Source organism: Trachypithecus francoisi, unplaced genomic scaffold (assembly GCF_009764315.1).
Source record: "Trachypithecus francoisi isolate TF-2019V2 unplaced genomic scaffold, Tfra_2.0 Lachesis_group17, whole genome shotgun sequence".
Lineage (NCBI taxonomy): Eukaryota > Metazoa > Chordata > Mammalia > Primates > Cercopithecidae > Trachypithecus > Trachypithecus francoisi.
Window position 1 is genome coordinate 99069015 of NW_022681462.1, and position 13722 is coordinate 99082736.

The 13722-nt window shown below is 40.6% G+C and overlaps 1 protein-coding gene and 1 non-coding gene across 3 annotated transcripts in view; both read left to right on the forward strand.

Annotated features, from left to right (window-relative positions):
* Nucleotides 1-13722, forward strand: part of ADAM17 (ADAM metallopeptidase domain 17) — a 71387-nt gene that overhangs the window by 14913 nt on the left and 42752 nt on the right. For both annotated transcript variants that reach the window (XM_033176592.1, XM_033176593.1), the window contains exons 3-4: nucleotides 6728-6858; nucleotides 7627-7715. In XM_033176592.1, coding sequence (XP_033032483.1) covers nucleotides 6728-6858; nucleotides 7627-7715 — 220 coding nt within the window. The remainder of the gene's footprint in view (nucleotides 1-6727; nucleotides 6859-7626; nucleotides 7716-13722) is intronic.
* Nucleotides 12771-12874, forward strand: LOC117063166. Its single transcript, XR_004428780.1, has one exon. It is a non-coding gene; the product is annotated as a small nucleolar RNA U13 (small nucleolar RNA).

The following is a 13722-nucleotide window of genomic DNA, read 5'->3' on the forward strand; positions in this document are numbered from 1 at the left end:
GCTTGAGCTCAGGAGTTTGAGACCAGCCTGGGCAACATGGCAAAACCCCGTCTCTACTAAAAATACAAAAATTAGGCATGGTGGCATATACCTGTAATCCCAGCTACTTGGGAAGCTGAGGCAGGAGAATCGCTTGAACTGGGGAGGTGGAGGCTGCAGTGCGCCGAGATGGTGCCACTGTACTCCAGACTGGGCAACAGAGTGAGACTCTATCTCAAAAATAAATAAATACATAAATAAATAAATAAATAAATAAAATAAAGTTCATACTGATGAGTATTTTTAAAAAAGTAAATAGGTGTTGCAGAGGTCTTAATGATGGTAATGATGTTTCGAAAATTCTAACATAATTTTAATTAATTGAATGCTTATAAAACCTTTCGTTTTTGTTGCTACTTTAGAACCATCAGCCATGTGCTAAATATTATCTTTACTTGATGTATGAAAAGATAAAGATTTTGTTCAGGACTCCACAGCCTGGTGGCGAGCTGGGTCTAGAATTTCGTGTTCTATTTATTTACTTTAGTTAGTGTCCAGGATTCTTTAACCTGCTTCATATTAATTTATTTTTAAAGACAGGGTCTTGCCTTGTTGCCCAGGCTGATCTTGAACTCCTGGACTCAGGTGGTCTTTCCATCTTGGCCTCGCAAGGTGCTGGGATTACAGGTGTGAGCCAACATGCCTGGCCCAAATTTAATGTTCTTTCTACATTGAGTTCTTCTTACTTCTTAGCATAAATTGATTGATATGTTCTGTTTCAGGGGTGATTTTAATACCATGTGTTGTTTTGCACATTGAAATGTTAGATAATTGCAGGCCTCTTTTAAAAGTCTTTAGGAAGCTTTATTCAGTATCAAAAAACAGACACATGGAGAATGTAAATTGACTGAATTATTATTTATTTATTTATTTATTTTTTTGAGAATCTTGCTCTGTTTTCCAGGCTGGAGTGCAGTGGTATAATCTTGGCTCACTGCAACGTCTTTCTCCTGGGTTCAAGTGATTCTTGTGCCTCAGACTCTCAAGTAGCTGGGACTACAGGTGCACACCACCATGCCTGGGTAATTTTTGTATTTTTAGTAGAGACGGAGTTTTACCATGTTGGCCAGGCTAGTCTTGAACTCCTGACCTCAAGTGATCCACCATCTCAGCCTCCCAAAGTGCTGGGATTACAGACATGAGCCACTGCGCCTGGCCATCTGCGCCTGGCCATCTTTATTCTTTATATAGGACAAGCCTTCTCAACTGTGTTAAAAAAAATAAAAGGAATATGTGCATCTGGTTTAATAAACAAGCCATGGAGGATATACAGAGTTTTTACTTCTAACTCAGTTACACTTCTCAGACCCAGAGGGATTTCCTGTGTAAACTTCCAGATTTTTAAATTAAATTAAATTAATTAATTAATTTATTTTTTGAGACAGAGTTTTGCTCTTGTCGCCTAGACTGGAGTGCAATGGCACGATCTCAGCTCACTGAAGCCTCCACCTCCTAGGTTCAAGCGGTTCTCCTGCCTCAACCTCCCTAGTAGCTGGGATTACAGGCGCCCACTGCCACCCTCCACTAATTTTTGTATTTTTAGTAGAGATGAGAGTTCACCATGTTGGCCAGGATGGTCTTGAACTCCTGACCTCAGGTGATCCACCTGCCTCGGGCTCCCAATGTGCTGGGATTACAGGTGTGAGCCACTGTGCCCGGCCCAAAATATTTTAATGCATATTTTTTGCCTATAGGTCTCTGTGTGTGTGTGTGTGTGTGTGTGTGTGTGTGTGTATAGGTGATATAGATAGCATATTTTACCTCATTTTCTTTTCTTTTCTTTTTTTTTCTTTTTTTTTTTTGAGACGGAGTCTAGCTCTGTCGCCCAGGCTGGAGTGCGGTGGCCAGATCTCAGCTCACTGCAAGCTCCGCCTCCCGGGTTTACGCCATTCTCCTGCCTCAGCCTCCCGAGTAGCTGGGACTACAGGCGCCCGCCACCTCGCCCGCCTAGTTTTTTGTATTTTTTAGTAGAGACGGGGTTTCACCGTGTTAGCCAGGATGGTCTCGATCTCCTGACCTCGTGATCTGCTCGTCTTGGCCTCCCAAAGGGCCAGGATTACAGGCTTGAGCCATCGCGCCCGGCCTTTACCTCATTTTAAACAGCTGCATAAATATTCCTATTGCATAGAACTGTAACAGCATACTGACTAATACACTACAGATGGATAGTGTTTAACCAAAGTGATTTTTTTAATATAACAAACAATGCTCTAGTGAGTATCTTTGTAAGTGTATACCTTGGTGAGGTGTTTTTATAGGATATATTCCTAGAAGGAGAATTATTGGGACAAGGATATGTATACTATGTTTATTGATATTACTCTTTCCTCCCAAAGAGATTTGACCAATTTATTCTTCCAGCAGCAATATATGAGTTTACCTGTTTCCTGTTATCTTTGCCAATACTAGGTTTATCAGCCTTTAACTTTCACCCCTCTAAAGGGGATGGTATTTTATAGTTGTTTTGATTTTCATTTTTTGTGACATTGAGCATCTTTTTAATTTATATTTCTGTAATTTATATTTCTGTAAACTGCCTTTTTATATCTTTTGACTGTTTTTCTATTGAATTTGTCTAACTACTGAATTGTAGCAGTGCTTAGTATATTAAGGAGATTGGTCCATTGTCATATGGTTATTTTAGGCAAATTTTAAATGCAAATTAGTTTAATTTTTCCTAGCTATTGTAATTATCCTTAGGTTATTTTTTAATGACTTCTTTCTATTAGATTTTATGTCAGAATATTACAGTATTGGTTATTAGCTTTCAACTTAACACCAAATTTGAGCAGATTGGTAATAGCTACAGTTAATCAGGTGCTTATTTTCTGTAATTTACTGGCACTTTACATAAGTTATCTCTAAAAGTGATTCCTTTTTTGAAGGAACAACAACAACAACAACAAAAACAAAATTAAGGCTTAGAGAGCTTAGTAACTTGCCCAAGACTACTCAGCTAGTAAATGACAGATACAAGATTTGAACAAAGGTTGGACTCCGAAGCTTGTGTTATTTCTGCTATACTGGTGGGGAATTTGGTGAAGAAGTGGATATAATAGCAAGAGATGAGTAGGAGCAAAGGAAGAGTGAGGAAACTATAAAATGAAAATAACTCAAAGTTTAGCTTTTTGGGTTTCTTTTAAAGTTGGGTTTGAGGTGGCCTGTAGAATCCGTGTTCTAGAGGCAAAAACTTCCATAGCCTTATATATTTCTCTTTCAAATTTGGTAGATGACGTTGATTCCTTAAGAAAATATTAAGTTGTAGCCACTTGTTATCTTTTCTCTGTGTAAGAAAGCAGGGAAGTATGTAATTTGTTTTACAAAGTTTCCATACGAAATATTTAATGGGAAATTTATCTAATAGTCTATGGAATTTTATACCAGGTGTTTTAAAATAGGTTATTTCCTTTAATCCCCAAAACCATTCAGTTATTAGGTGATATTATTTCCATTTGTAGATAGTAGATAAATACTTAGGATTCAAAGATTAAGGCCAAAGTCAGACAGTGAGTAAATGAAGGTAGGACTTAAGCCAAGTTTGTCAGACTCCAAGCCTTTCTTTTCTATCATATTGTGCTATTAAAGTTTAAAACAACAACAAAAACAAACAAAGATAGCTGAAATAATCAGTTTGTTTCAGGGCTGAATTAACTCTGAAACCACTCATTACCTGATGGTAAATGAGAAGATTCTGTTTTTTGATAGCAGTGGAAGGCAAAGTAATTCAAACTAAGCTCATTGCATTAAATTTGGACGTAACTATTAGAGGTTCAAAAAGCTTGGAAATACTGAAAGGTTGTATGAAGAGTTGACGTAACTTAAGAAAAAAAGAAACTTGTTTAAAATTTGCCTTACAGGTTTCATTTCCTTTTTGTTATAAATCAAGAAATTATTGATTTTAGATAAATTACTGATTTAGAAAATTATTGATTTAGATAAATCAAGAAATTATTGATTACAGGCTGGGCGAGATGGCTCATGCCTGTAATCCCAGCACTTTGGGAGGCCGAGGCGGGTGGATCACGAGGTCAGGACCATCCTGGCTAACACGGTGAAATACAAATAATATAGCTAAAAATACAAATAATTAGCTGGGCGTGGCGGCAGGCGCCTGTAGTCCCAGCTACTTGGGAGGCTGAGGCAGGAGAATGGCGTGAACCCGAGAGGTGGAGCTTGCAGTGAGCCGAGATTGCGCCACTGCACTCCAGCCCGGGTGACAGAGCACGATTCTGTCTCAAAAAAACAAAAAATAAAAAAATCAAGAAATTATGTTATTTTAAATAAGCTGCAGATACTGTTTTGATACTTTTTTGATGTTGCCTGAAGTTTTTTGGAAAAAGTTAAATGTTTCTCCTAAAAGTGAAATATCTCAGATTATTTGAGGAGGTCTAGAACTGATAAAGAAATGAAAGTGATATACCTGACTAAATGGACCATTAAAAATGATTAGGAAAATAATGTTAATTCAAACTGGTTAGCTGGTCTTTAGTTACTGTAAATTCTTTTTTTTTTTTTTTTTTTTTTTTTTTTTTTGAGACGGAGTCTCGCTCTGTCGCCCAGGCTGGAGTGCAGTGGCCGGATCTCAGCTCACTGCAAGCTCCGCCTCCCGGGTTTACGCCATTCTCCTGCCTCAGCCTCCGGAGTAGCTGGGACTACAGGCGCCCGCCACCTCGCCCGGCTAGTTTTTGTGTTTTTTAGTAGAGATGGGGTTTCACCGTGTTCGCCAGGATGGTCTCGATCTCCTGACCTCGTGATCCGCCCATCTCGGCCTCCCGAAGTGCTGGGATTACAGGCTTGAGCCACCGCGCCCGGCCAGTTACTGTAAATTCTTAAGTTGAAAGTCAGAAAGATAAAATGTTAAAGAAATTTGTAAGAAAATGACTTCACGTAATTTTGGGAGGATAAAGCAAAAGAAATTTTGACATATTCTGTTGGAAGTTTTGTGACTCAAAAGCTAATACTGGAAAATCAAAAAACATGAATTTTATCATTGCTTGGTCTTTATCTTTAGAGCAGATTCTTAATGTAGCAAATGAAAAATGCAATTCCATTGATTTCTTTCTGAAAAGAACATTAAGTAATATTGCAACTCTTAGCTTTCAAACAAAATAATAAGACATTTATAATAAGTATGCTTTTGAAAGTTCTCAACATAACTGGAGGGAAAAATCGTAACTGAGAATGTGTGGGAAGATATGTTTTAGGATAGCAGAAGAAAATGTTCCAAGGATTTATGAAATAATGTTCTATTGTTGTCTTTTCCCTTTGACCATTAAAAAACCGCAAGCAAACTAAAATTACCTTGTTATGCTCAAAAAGTTAAAAATATTTGTTGCCATGGAGATAGTCCCAGTCTAGATTTCTTTCCGGTAGTTTAAAGACTTTCGCAATCCCATGGGGAAGTAATATATTTTCAGTACCACAGCTGACAAAATTTGTTTCTGTGGGTGAGATGAGTAATATACCTTTCTTTGTCTTTGGTGTTCATGGACACACTGAAAGGCTATAAATAATAATGGAGAAAGTCTTGCTTACCACTCCTAGTTCATGTAAGGACCTAAAGTCATAGAAAACAAAAAGAATAGTAAGCCCACTAAAGAACTGGAATTTATACCTCCCCTCCCCTCCCCTCCCCTCTTTCCTGTTTCCTGGTGCTGATGGAGTTTATATTCTAACTTCTGTCTTGGATACCTTGTATTTATTTTCCTAATGGTAATTGTGGTAATTACTGTTTTGCGGGATATGTGGTTTTGAGGAGGAAAAAAGCATGAGTACTTTTTTTGTTTTTGCCACAGAGTCTTGCTCTGTCGCCCAGGCTGGAGTGCAGTGGCAGGATCTCCGCTCACTGCAAGCTCCGCCTCCTGGATTCACGCCATTCTCCTGCCTCAGCCTCCCGAGTAGCTGGGATTACAGGCGCCCGCCACCACGCCCGGCTAATTATTTGTATTTTTAGTAGAGATGGGGTTTCACCGTGTTAGCCAGGATGGTCTCGATCTCCTGACCGCGTGATCCGCCCAGCGCGGCCTTCCGAAGTGCTGCGATTACAGGCCTGAGCCACCGCGCGAGGCCACATGAGTATTTTTAAATATAGAAAGCAGCATTTATTAATTTTGCACAGCAATAAGAATTTTCGCATAGTCCACCCAGCTTGATAGAGACAGCATAATACAGGGTTTTGAAATAAACCAGGTTTATTTCCCAGTTTCACCATTTACTAGCTGTGTAACTTTGAGTAGGTTGATTAGCTTCCAAGCCTCAATTTGTACTTGTGTGAAGTGGAGGTAATAGATGCATAGTACCTAACACCAAGTAGGTGTTCAGTAAATGGTGTATAATTGGATTAGTTTTTAATAATAATTTTTTAGATAATTAGGATTCCAACTTAACTGTTCAGTCGTGTGTATTTCTTTATTCTTCAGTATTTTCCAGGAGAGATGAATGTGTAAGTTCTTTGAGTATGTTTTCCCTAGTGTGAGTTTATTTTGGTCTGCTGTTTTTATAGCTAAATAAATTAGTCCGTTTGTCTTTACAGGAGATATATTGCTCTAAGTACCTAATAAGACTTTAGTTGTAACTTGCATAGTGTCTTATTAATGTCAACGCTTCTGGTTTTTAAGAAAGTTTAATTATATGAAAATGAGACATAATTTGTGTGCTTAGAGTAAAATATGAATGCATTTTTCTTTAGGCATTTTAAATTATACCTGACATCAAGTACTGAACGTTTTTCACAAAATTTCAAGGTCGTGGTGGTGGATGGTAAAAATGAAAGCGAGTACACTGTGAAATGGCAGGACTTCTTTACTGGACACGTGGTTGGTTAGTATGTTTGTTGGTTTGCCCCTGTGTCTGGTGTGTTGGGTCTCCAAATCTAACTTGATTGCATATTCTTTTCTGGTGCAGGGTAGTGGGGACGGGGTGTCATAGAAGTGCTATTCTTTGCCTGTTTCTTTGAGGTACATAAGTTTAGAGGTGGAAATATTCTAATAGGAGGAAATGAGTATTATCTAAATGTCATACTAACTGGCTGGTTTAATGATTAAAATTAAATTCCTCTTAAGTGATAGGAATTTAACCTTTCTTTTCATCAGTGACTGTAAACTTTCTTTATATTTTAAACAGGAAAGCTTGGAGATAAAATACTTTGTGATCTTATTATGTATGTAGTTGAGAAAATCTATCAAACAAGCAATTACAGTTTACTTTTTGACCTTTTTCTGCAATGAAAAAACAAATGGCATTCAAATCCACAAATAGTACAGTTCCTAGGCCTGTACATTCCAAATCATGCTTTCTGTCTCTCTTAGTTCTTCCTTTACCTAAAAGTAGATAAAATTATTCCAGAAGAAAATCTTAGTATTTTGTTTGTTTTGGGAAAGGAATAGGTTTCAATTGACTAAACTTGAGGCTACCCCTTAGGAGGTGAGATTAGCCAGCTGCTTTCTTGGGCCTTTATTTCTTGTTTTGCAGAGCTGTCACAGTACTAGGCAAATTCCACCCTGAAGGATTTAATTTTTATTGAGAGTAATGCATTGTTTCTTATTTGATGTAAGTATCTTTAAATAATAAATTTTTTTTTCTCTTAAGGTGAACCTGACTCTAGGGTTCTAGCTCATATAAGAGATGATGATGTTATAATCAGAATCAACACAGATGGGGCTGAATATAACATAGAGGTAAATTTATATGTGAATTTTTTTTCAGTAGCTTATATCTCTGATTTTCAAAAAGCTGCTCAGTTCTGCAAAGGTGAAAAGTAATTATACTTATTTCTTTTCTCTTTTTATTTGAAGTCTTTTACCAGGAACGTAGATTTTTTAAAAAGGATAATCTCTAAGAAGCTGTCTTATGATATACCCTGTATTTCTAAGTACCATAATTGGGATGGATAATAGGAAGAGAAAACTTTCCCTCCTGACTAATTTTTTAATTCTTTCTCAAATAATCAATAAGTGTAAACATCCTCAGAAATGAAAGAGAAACAGTTTCTCTGTTTTTCTGCTGGACACACTGGAAATGCTAGATCACCGAAAGGTGATAGTTCATAGTCTGAGAAGTTAAAGAGGAAGCTAGGAAAGTCAGGTTGTAGCTGGGCGTGGTGGCTCACGTCTGTAATCCCAGCACTTTGGGAGGCCGAGACGGGTGGATCACGAGGTCAGGAGATCGAGACCATCCTGGCTAACACGGTAAACACCGTCTCTACTAAAATATAAAAAATAGCTGGGCGTGGTGGCAGGCACCTGTAGTCCCAGGTACTCAGGAGGCTGAGGCAGGAGAATGGCATGAACCCAGGAGGCGGAGCTTGCAGTGAGCCGAGATCGCGCCACTGCACTCCAGCCTGGGCGACAGAGCGAGACTCCGTCTCAAAAAAAAAAAAAAAAAAAAGGAAAATCAGGCTGTGGTTGCTCTTCCACTGAAAGAGTAGCAGTAGAAATCAAGACCACAGTGGCTGCATTGGTTAAGACACATATCGGCCGGGCGCGGTAGCTCAAGCCTGTAATCCCAGCACTTTGGGAGGCTGAGATGGGCAGATCACGAGGTCAGGAGATCGAGACCATCCTGGCTAACACGGTGAAACCCCGTCTCTACTAAAAATACAAAAAACTAGGCGGGCGAGGTGGCGGGCGCCTGTAGTCCCAGCTACTCGGGAGGCTGAGGCAGGAGAATGGCGTAAACCCGGGAGGCGGAGCTTGCAGTGAGCTGAGATCCGGCCACTGCACTCCAGCCTGGGCGACAGAGCGAGACTCCGTCTCAACAACAACAAAAAAAGACACATATCTATCTGTCAGATGCTAGTCTACAAAACAAAACGTTTACTACGTAATTGTGGATTGAAGTTGATTCTGTGTTTCTTGAAAAATGAGAAAACTCTGGGTAGTGGTGGTGATATCACTAAAATGGATCACCTGTGGGAAAACTGAGTCAGATAGGTCAAAATGAAATGTTCAGGTGTATTTGAGTGATCGATAGGGGTAAAACAGTCTTCTGGAGGTATAAATACTGTATATTTTAATTATATCCGAACTACGCAACTGTTAGTCTTTTGATTATCCATTATTGTGAAAAAGAAACCTATGGCCTTGCAGTATGTTATAGTTTGTTAATGTTTAAACTATTTAATGTCAATGTTTTGAGGAGTCTAGCTTACCAGAAAGAGTCAGAAATTTAGTAGAAAGTAAAGGAACTAATATTATAAATGCATTCATTCTAGAATAGGCAAAGCATCCCCGGAATGTCTTAAATTTGCTTGTTCTTTCAAATCAATTTATTTTTTAAGAATACCTTTATTTTAAAATATATGCTCATTGCAAAATTTGGAAACTAGATTATCTGTACTTGGACAGATAACTACTATTGAATTTTGACATCCTTCCAAATTTTTTTTGTGTGTGTATATATACAAATAAATATACCCACTATTTTTTCCTGCATAAGTAGGACTATACAATATGTACAGTTTGTCTTCACATATTTTTCGTTTAACAATATGATTATGAACCTTTTCATGTTAATATAGATCTAAATTAGGGTATTTTTTTTTGGTTTGTTTGTTTTTTTTTTTTTTTTTTTTTTTTTTTTGAGGCGGAGTCTTGCTCTGTCACCCAGGCTGGAGTGCAGTGGCCGGATCTCAGCTCACTGCAAGCTCCGCCTCCCGGGTTTATGCCATTCTCCTGCCTCAGCCTCCCGAGTAGCTGGGACTACAGACGCCCGCCACCTCGCCCGGCTAGCTTTTTGTATTTTTTAGTAGAGACGGGGTTTCACCGTGTTAGCCAGGATGGTCTCGATCTCCTGACCTCGTGATCCGCCCGTCTCGGCCTCCCAAAGTGCTGGGATTACAGGCTTGAGCCACCGCGCCCGGCCAGGTTTGTTTGTTTTTTTGCGGTGGAGTTTCCTTCTTGTTGGCTGGAGTGCAATGGTGCGATCTCAGCTCAGTGCAACCTCCACCTCCCGGGTTCAAGCGATTCTCCTGCCTCAGCCTCCCGAATAGCTGGGATTATAGGCATGCTCCACCACACCCGGCTTATTTTGTATTTTTAGTAGAGATGGGGTTTCTCCATGTTGGTCAGGCTGGTCTTGAACTACCGACCTCAGGTGATTTGCCTGCCTTGGCCTCCCAAAGTGCTGGGATTGCAGGTGTGATCCACCACTCCCGGCCTTAATTAGGGTTCTTTTTTTTTTTTTTTCCTGTCACTAGGCTGGAGTGCAGTGGCGCGATATTGGGTCACTGCAACCTCTGCTCCCTGGTTCAAGCAATTCTCCTGCCCCAGCCTTCCTATTAGCTGGGATTACAGACAGATGCCACCACGCCCAGCTAAGTTTTGTATTTTTGGTAGAGGTGGGGTTTCACCATGTCGGCCAGGGTGGTGTCGATCTCCTGACCTTGTGATCGCCTGCCTCGGCCTCCCAAAGTGCTGGGATTACAGGTGTGAGCCACTGTACCGGGCCAATTAGGGTTTTTATAAAGGCTGCCTATTGCTCCGTTGATACACTGTAACATTTATTTAACCAATCCCACTTCATGCTCAACTGTTTTGGGTGTTTTTGTTTTGTTTTTTTGAGATGGAGTCTGTCACCCAGGCTGGAGTGCAATGGTGTGATCTTGGCACACTACAAACCCTGCCTCCCTGGTTCAGGCGATTCTCCTGCCTCAGCCTCCCAAGTAGCTGGGACTGCAGGCGTGTGCCACCATGTCCGGCTAATTTTTTTGTTTTTTGTTTTTGAGATGGAGTATAACTCTGTCACTCAGACTGGGGTGCACTGGCATGGTCTCAGCTCACTGCAACCTCTGGCTCCCGGGTTCAAGTGATTCTGCCGCCTTAGTCCCTCGAGTATCTGAGACTACAGGTGCGTGCTACCAAACCTGGCTAATTTTTGTATTTTTAGTAGAGGTGGGGTTTCACCATGTTGGCCAGGATGGTCTGATCTCCTGACCTTATGATCTGCCAGCTTCGGCCTCCAAAAGTGCTTGGATTACAGGCGTGAGCCACCGTGCCTGGCCTCAACTATTTTGTTTCTAATTTTTGAAATAAAAGGTATTGTAGTGAATAGCCTTGGGCACACCTTTTGGTGCATGTGTTTAGTTGGAATAGTCTGGATGATAGGGAATAGTCTGGGAAGTTAAATGAAGAAACTGTAGGAAGCTCTGTCTAGGCTGTGCCAGGGCTTCAGATAAACTCCCATAGCTGAGTAGCTTAACACAAGCAAGGATTTTTCTTACTCTCTTGTGGCTTGATGTGGGTTAGGTGGTTCTCCTCTACTTTGTGGTTTTGACTTTTGGATACATGTCCTCTGTAGTTCTCATAGAAGGGAAACAGAGCTAGAGAATTAGACAGGATATTAAGGGCCAGGCTTGGAAATGACCTTCCATTCAATACATTCTAGAACACTTTATCTCTGACCTGCTATAAAAGAGAATGGGAAAGATAGTCATAATTTGAGCTCAGAAAGAAAGCAGTGTGGTCAACGCACAGCATTGTTTTTGCTGCAGTGCATATGTTTGCTTATTTCCTTAGAATAATTTATTCTTTTTTTTTTTTTTTGAGACTGAGTCTTGCTCTGTTGCCAGGCTGGAGTACAGTGGCGTGATTTCGGCTCACTGCAGTCTCTGCCTCCTGGGTTCAAGCCATTCTCCTGCCTCAGCCTCCCAAGTAGCTGGGATTACAGGCGCGTGCCACCATACCCAGCTAATTTTTGTATTTTTGGTAGAGACGGGTTTCACAGTGTTGGCCAGGATGGTCTCAATCTCCCGACCTCATGATCTGCCAGCCTCGGTCTCTGAAAGTGCTAGGATTAAAGGCGTGAGCCACTGTGCCTGGCCAGCTTATTCTTAAGCTAAAATGTGTGTCTTTAGGATCCAAGTTAAATTTGCTCAGATTACAATTTTTTTTTTTTTTTTTTGAGATGGCATCTCGCCCTGTCACCCAGACTGGAGTGCAGTGGTGCCATCTCAGCTCTCCATATCCTCCACATCCCAGATTAAAGCGATTCTCCTGCCTCAATCCCTTGAGTAGCTGGGATTACAGGCGTGTGCCACCATGCTCGGTTAATTTTTGTATTTTTAGTAGAGATGGGGTTTCACTGTGTTGGCCAGGCTGGTCTTGAACTCCTGACCTCGTGATCCACCTATCTCAGCCTCCCAAAGTGCTGGGATTACAGGCATGAGCCACCACACCCAGCCAGATTACTCATTTTTTTCAAATACTTCCTTTTGGAAAAATAGGAATTCTATTTCCACCCATACCTTTGTTTCACTAAGAATAAAAATGAGTATAACTAATATTTCATTATAAGATATTTACTTAGCTAGGCGCAGTGGTTCACACCTGTAAAAAGCACTTTGGGAGACTGAGGCAGGTGGACTGCTTGAGTCCAGGGATTTGAGACCAGCCCAGGCAATACAGGGAGACCTTGTCTCTACTCCCCCACAAAAGAAAAAAAAACTTAGCTGGGCGTGGTGGTACATGCCTGTGGTCTCAGCTACTCAGAATGCTGAGGCGGTAGGATCAGTTGAATTCTGGAGGCAGAGACTGCAGTGAGCTGAGATTGTACTGCTGCACTCCAGCCTGGGTGACAGAGCGAGACCCTGTCTCACACATACACACACACAAAGATGTTTACTTACAAGTATACTCATCAGATACCTTGAGGGATTTTTGCATGAAATTAATTTTTATTGAAAAATGATTTGTTATTTACAGTGGTGATTTTCATACTCTTTATAATTCTTTTTGATACTTTTATAGTTCATAAGTGTGGTGATTGGCTGTTCACACACATGTATGAGATGTGCCACCCTAGAACCTTGTTACAATGTTAGCACATTACAAGTCTGACATGAAAAAAAAAATTCTTTACACTTACCTTGATGTAAAAACATTGTTCATCTGCACTAAGATCTTAGGAGTATAAGTGAGCAGGAAAAAATATATATCTTATTTTTAACGTGTCATCATTAAATATTTTATTTATGACAGAGTCTTACTCGGTCACTCGGGCTGAAGTGCAGTGGTGCCATCATAGCTCACTGCAGCCTTGACCTCCTGGGCTCAGACAATCCCTCTCTTCTGCCTCCTAAGTAGCTGGGACTACAGGTGCATGCCACCATGCCCAACTAATTTGTTAAATTTTTGTAGAGTGCATCAAATTTTTGATGCCGTCTCACTGTGTTGGCCAGGCTGGTCTCAAATGCCTGGCTGTAAGCAATCCTTCCGCTTGGCCTCCCAAAGTGCTGGGATGACAGGTGTGAGCCACTGTGCACAGCCATTAAATATTTTAAACCGTCACTGACTTTACCATAGCTTACTATTTATATAAATAATCCTGGGTTAAACTTGCATGGTGAGATAGTATTTCCCCCAACTTTTATTTATTTATTTGAGATGGAGTCTTGCTCTATCGCCCAGGCTGGAGTGCAGTGGCGCAATCTCAGCTCACTGCAATCTCCGCCTCCCAGGTTCAAGCATTTCTCCTGCCTCAGCCTCCCAAGTAGCTGGGATTACAGGCACACGCCACTGTGCCTGGCTAGTTTTTGTATTTTTGGTAGAGACAGGGTTTTGCCATGTTGGCCAGTCTGGTCTTGAACTCCTAGTCTCAGGTGATCCACCCGTCTCGGCCTCCCAAGGTGCTGGGCTTACAGGCGTGACTCACTGCGTCTGGCCTAATTTTTGTATTTTTAGTAGAGAC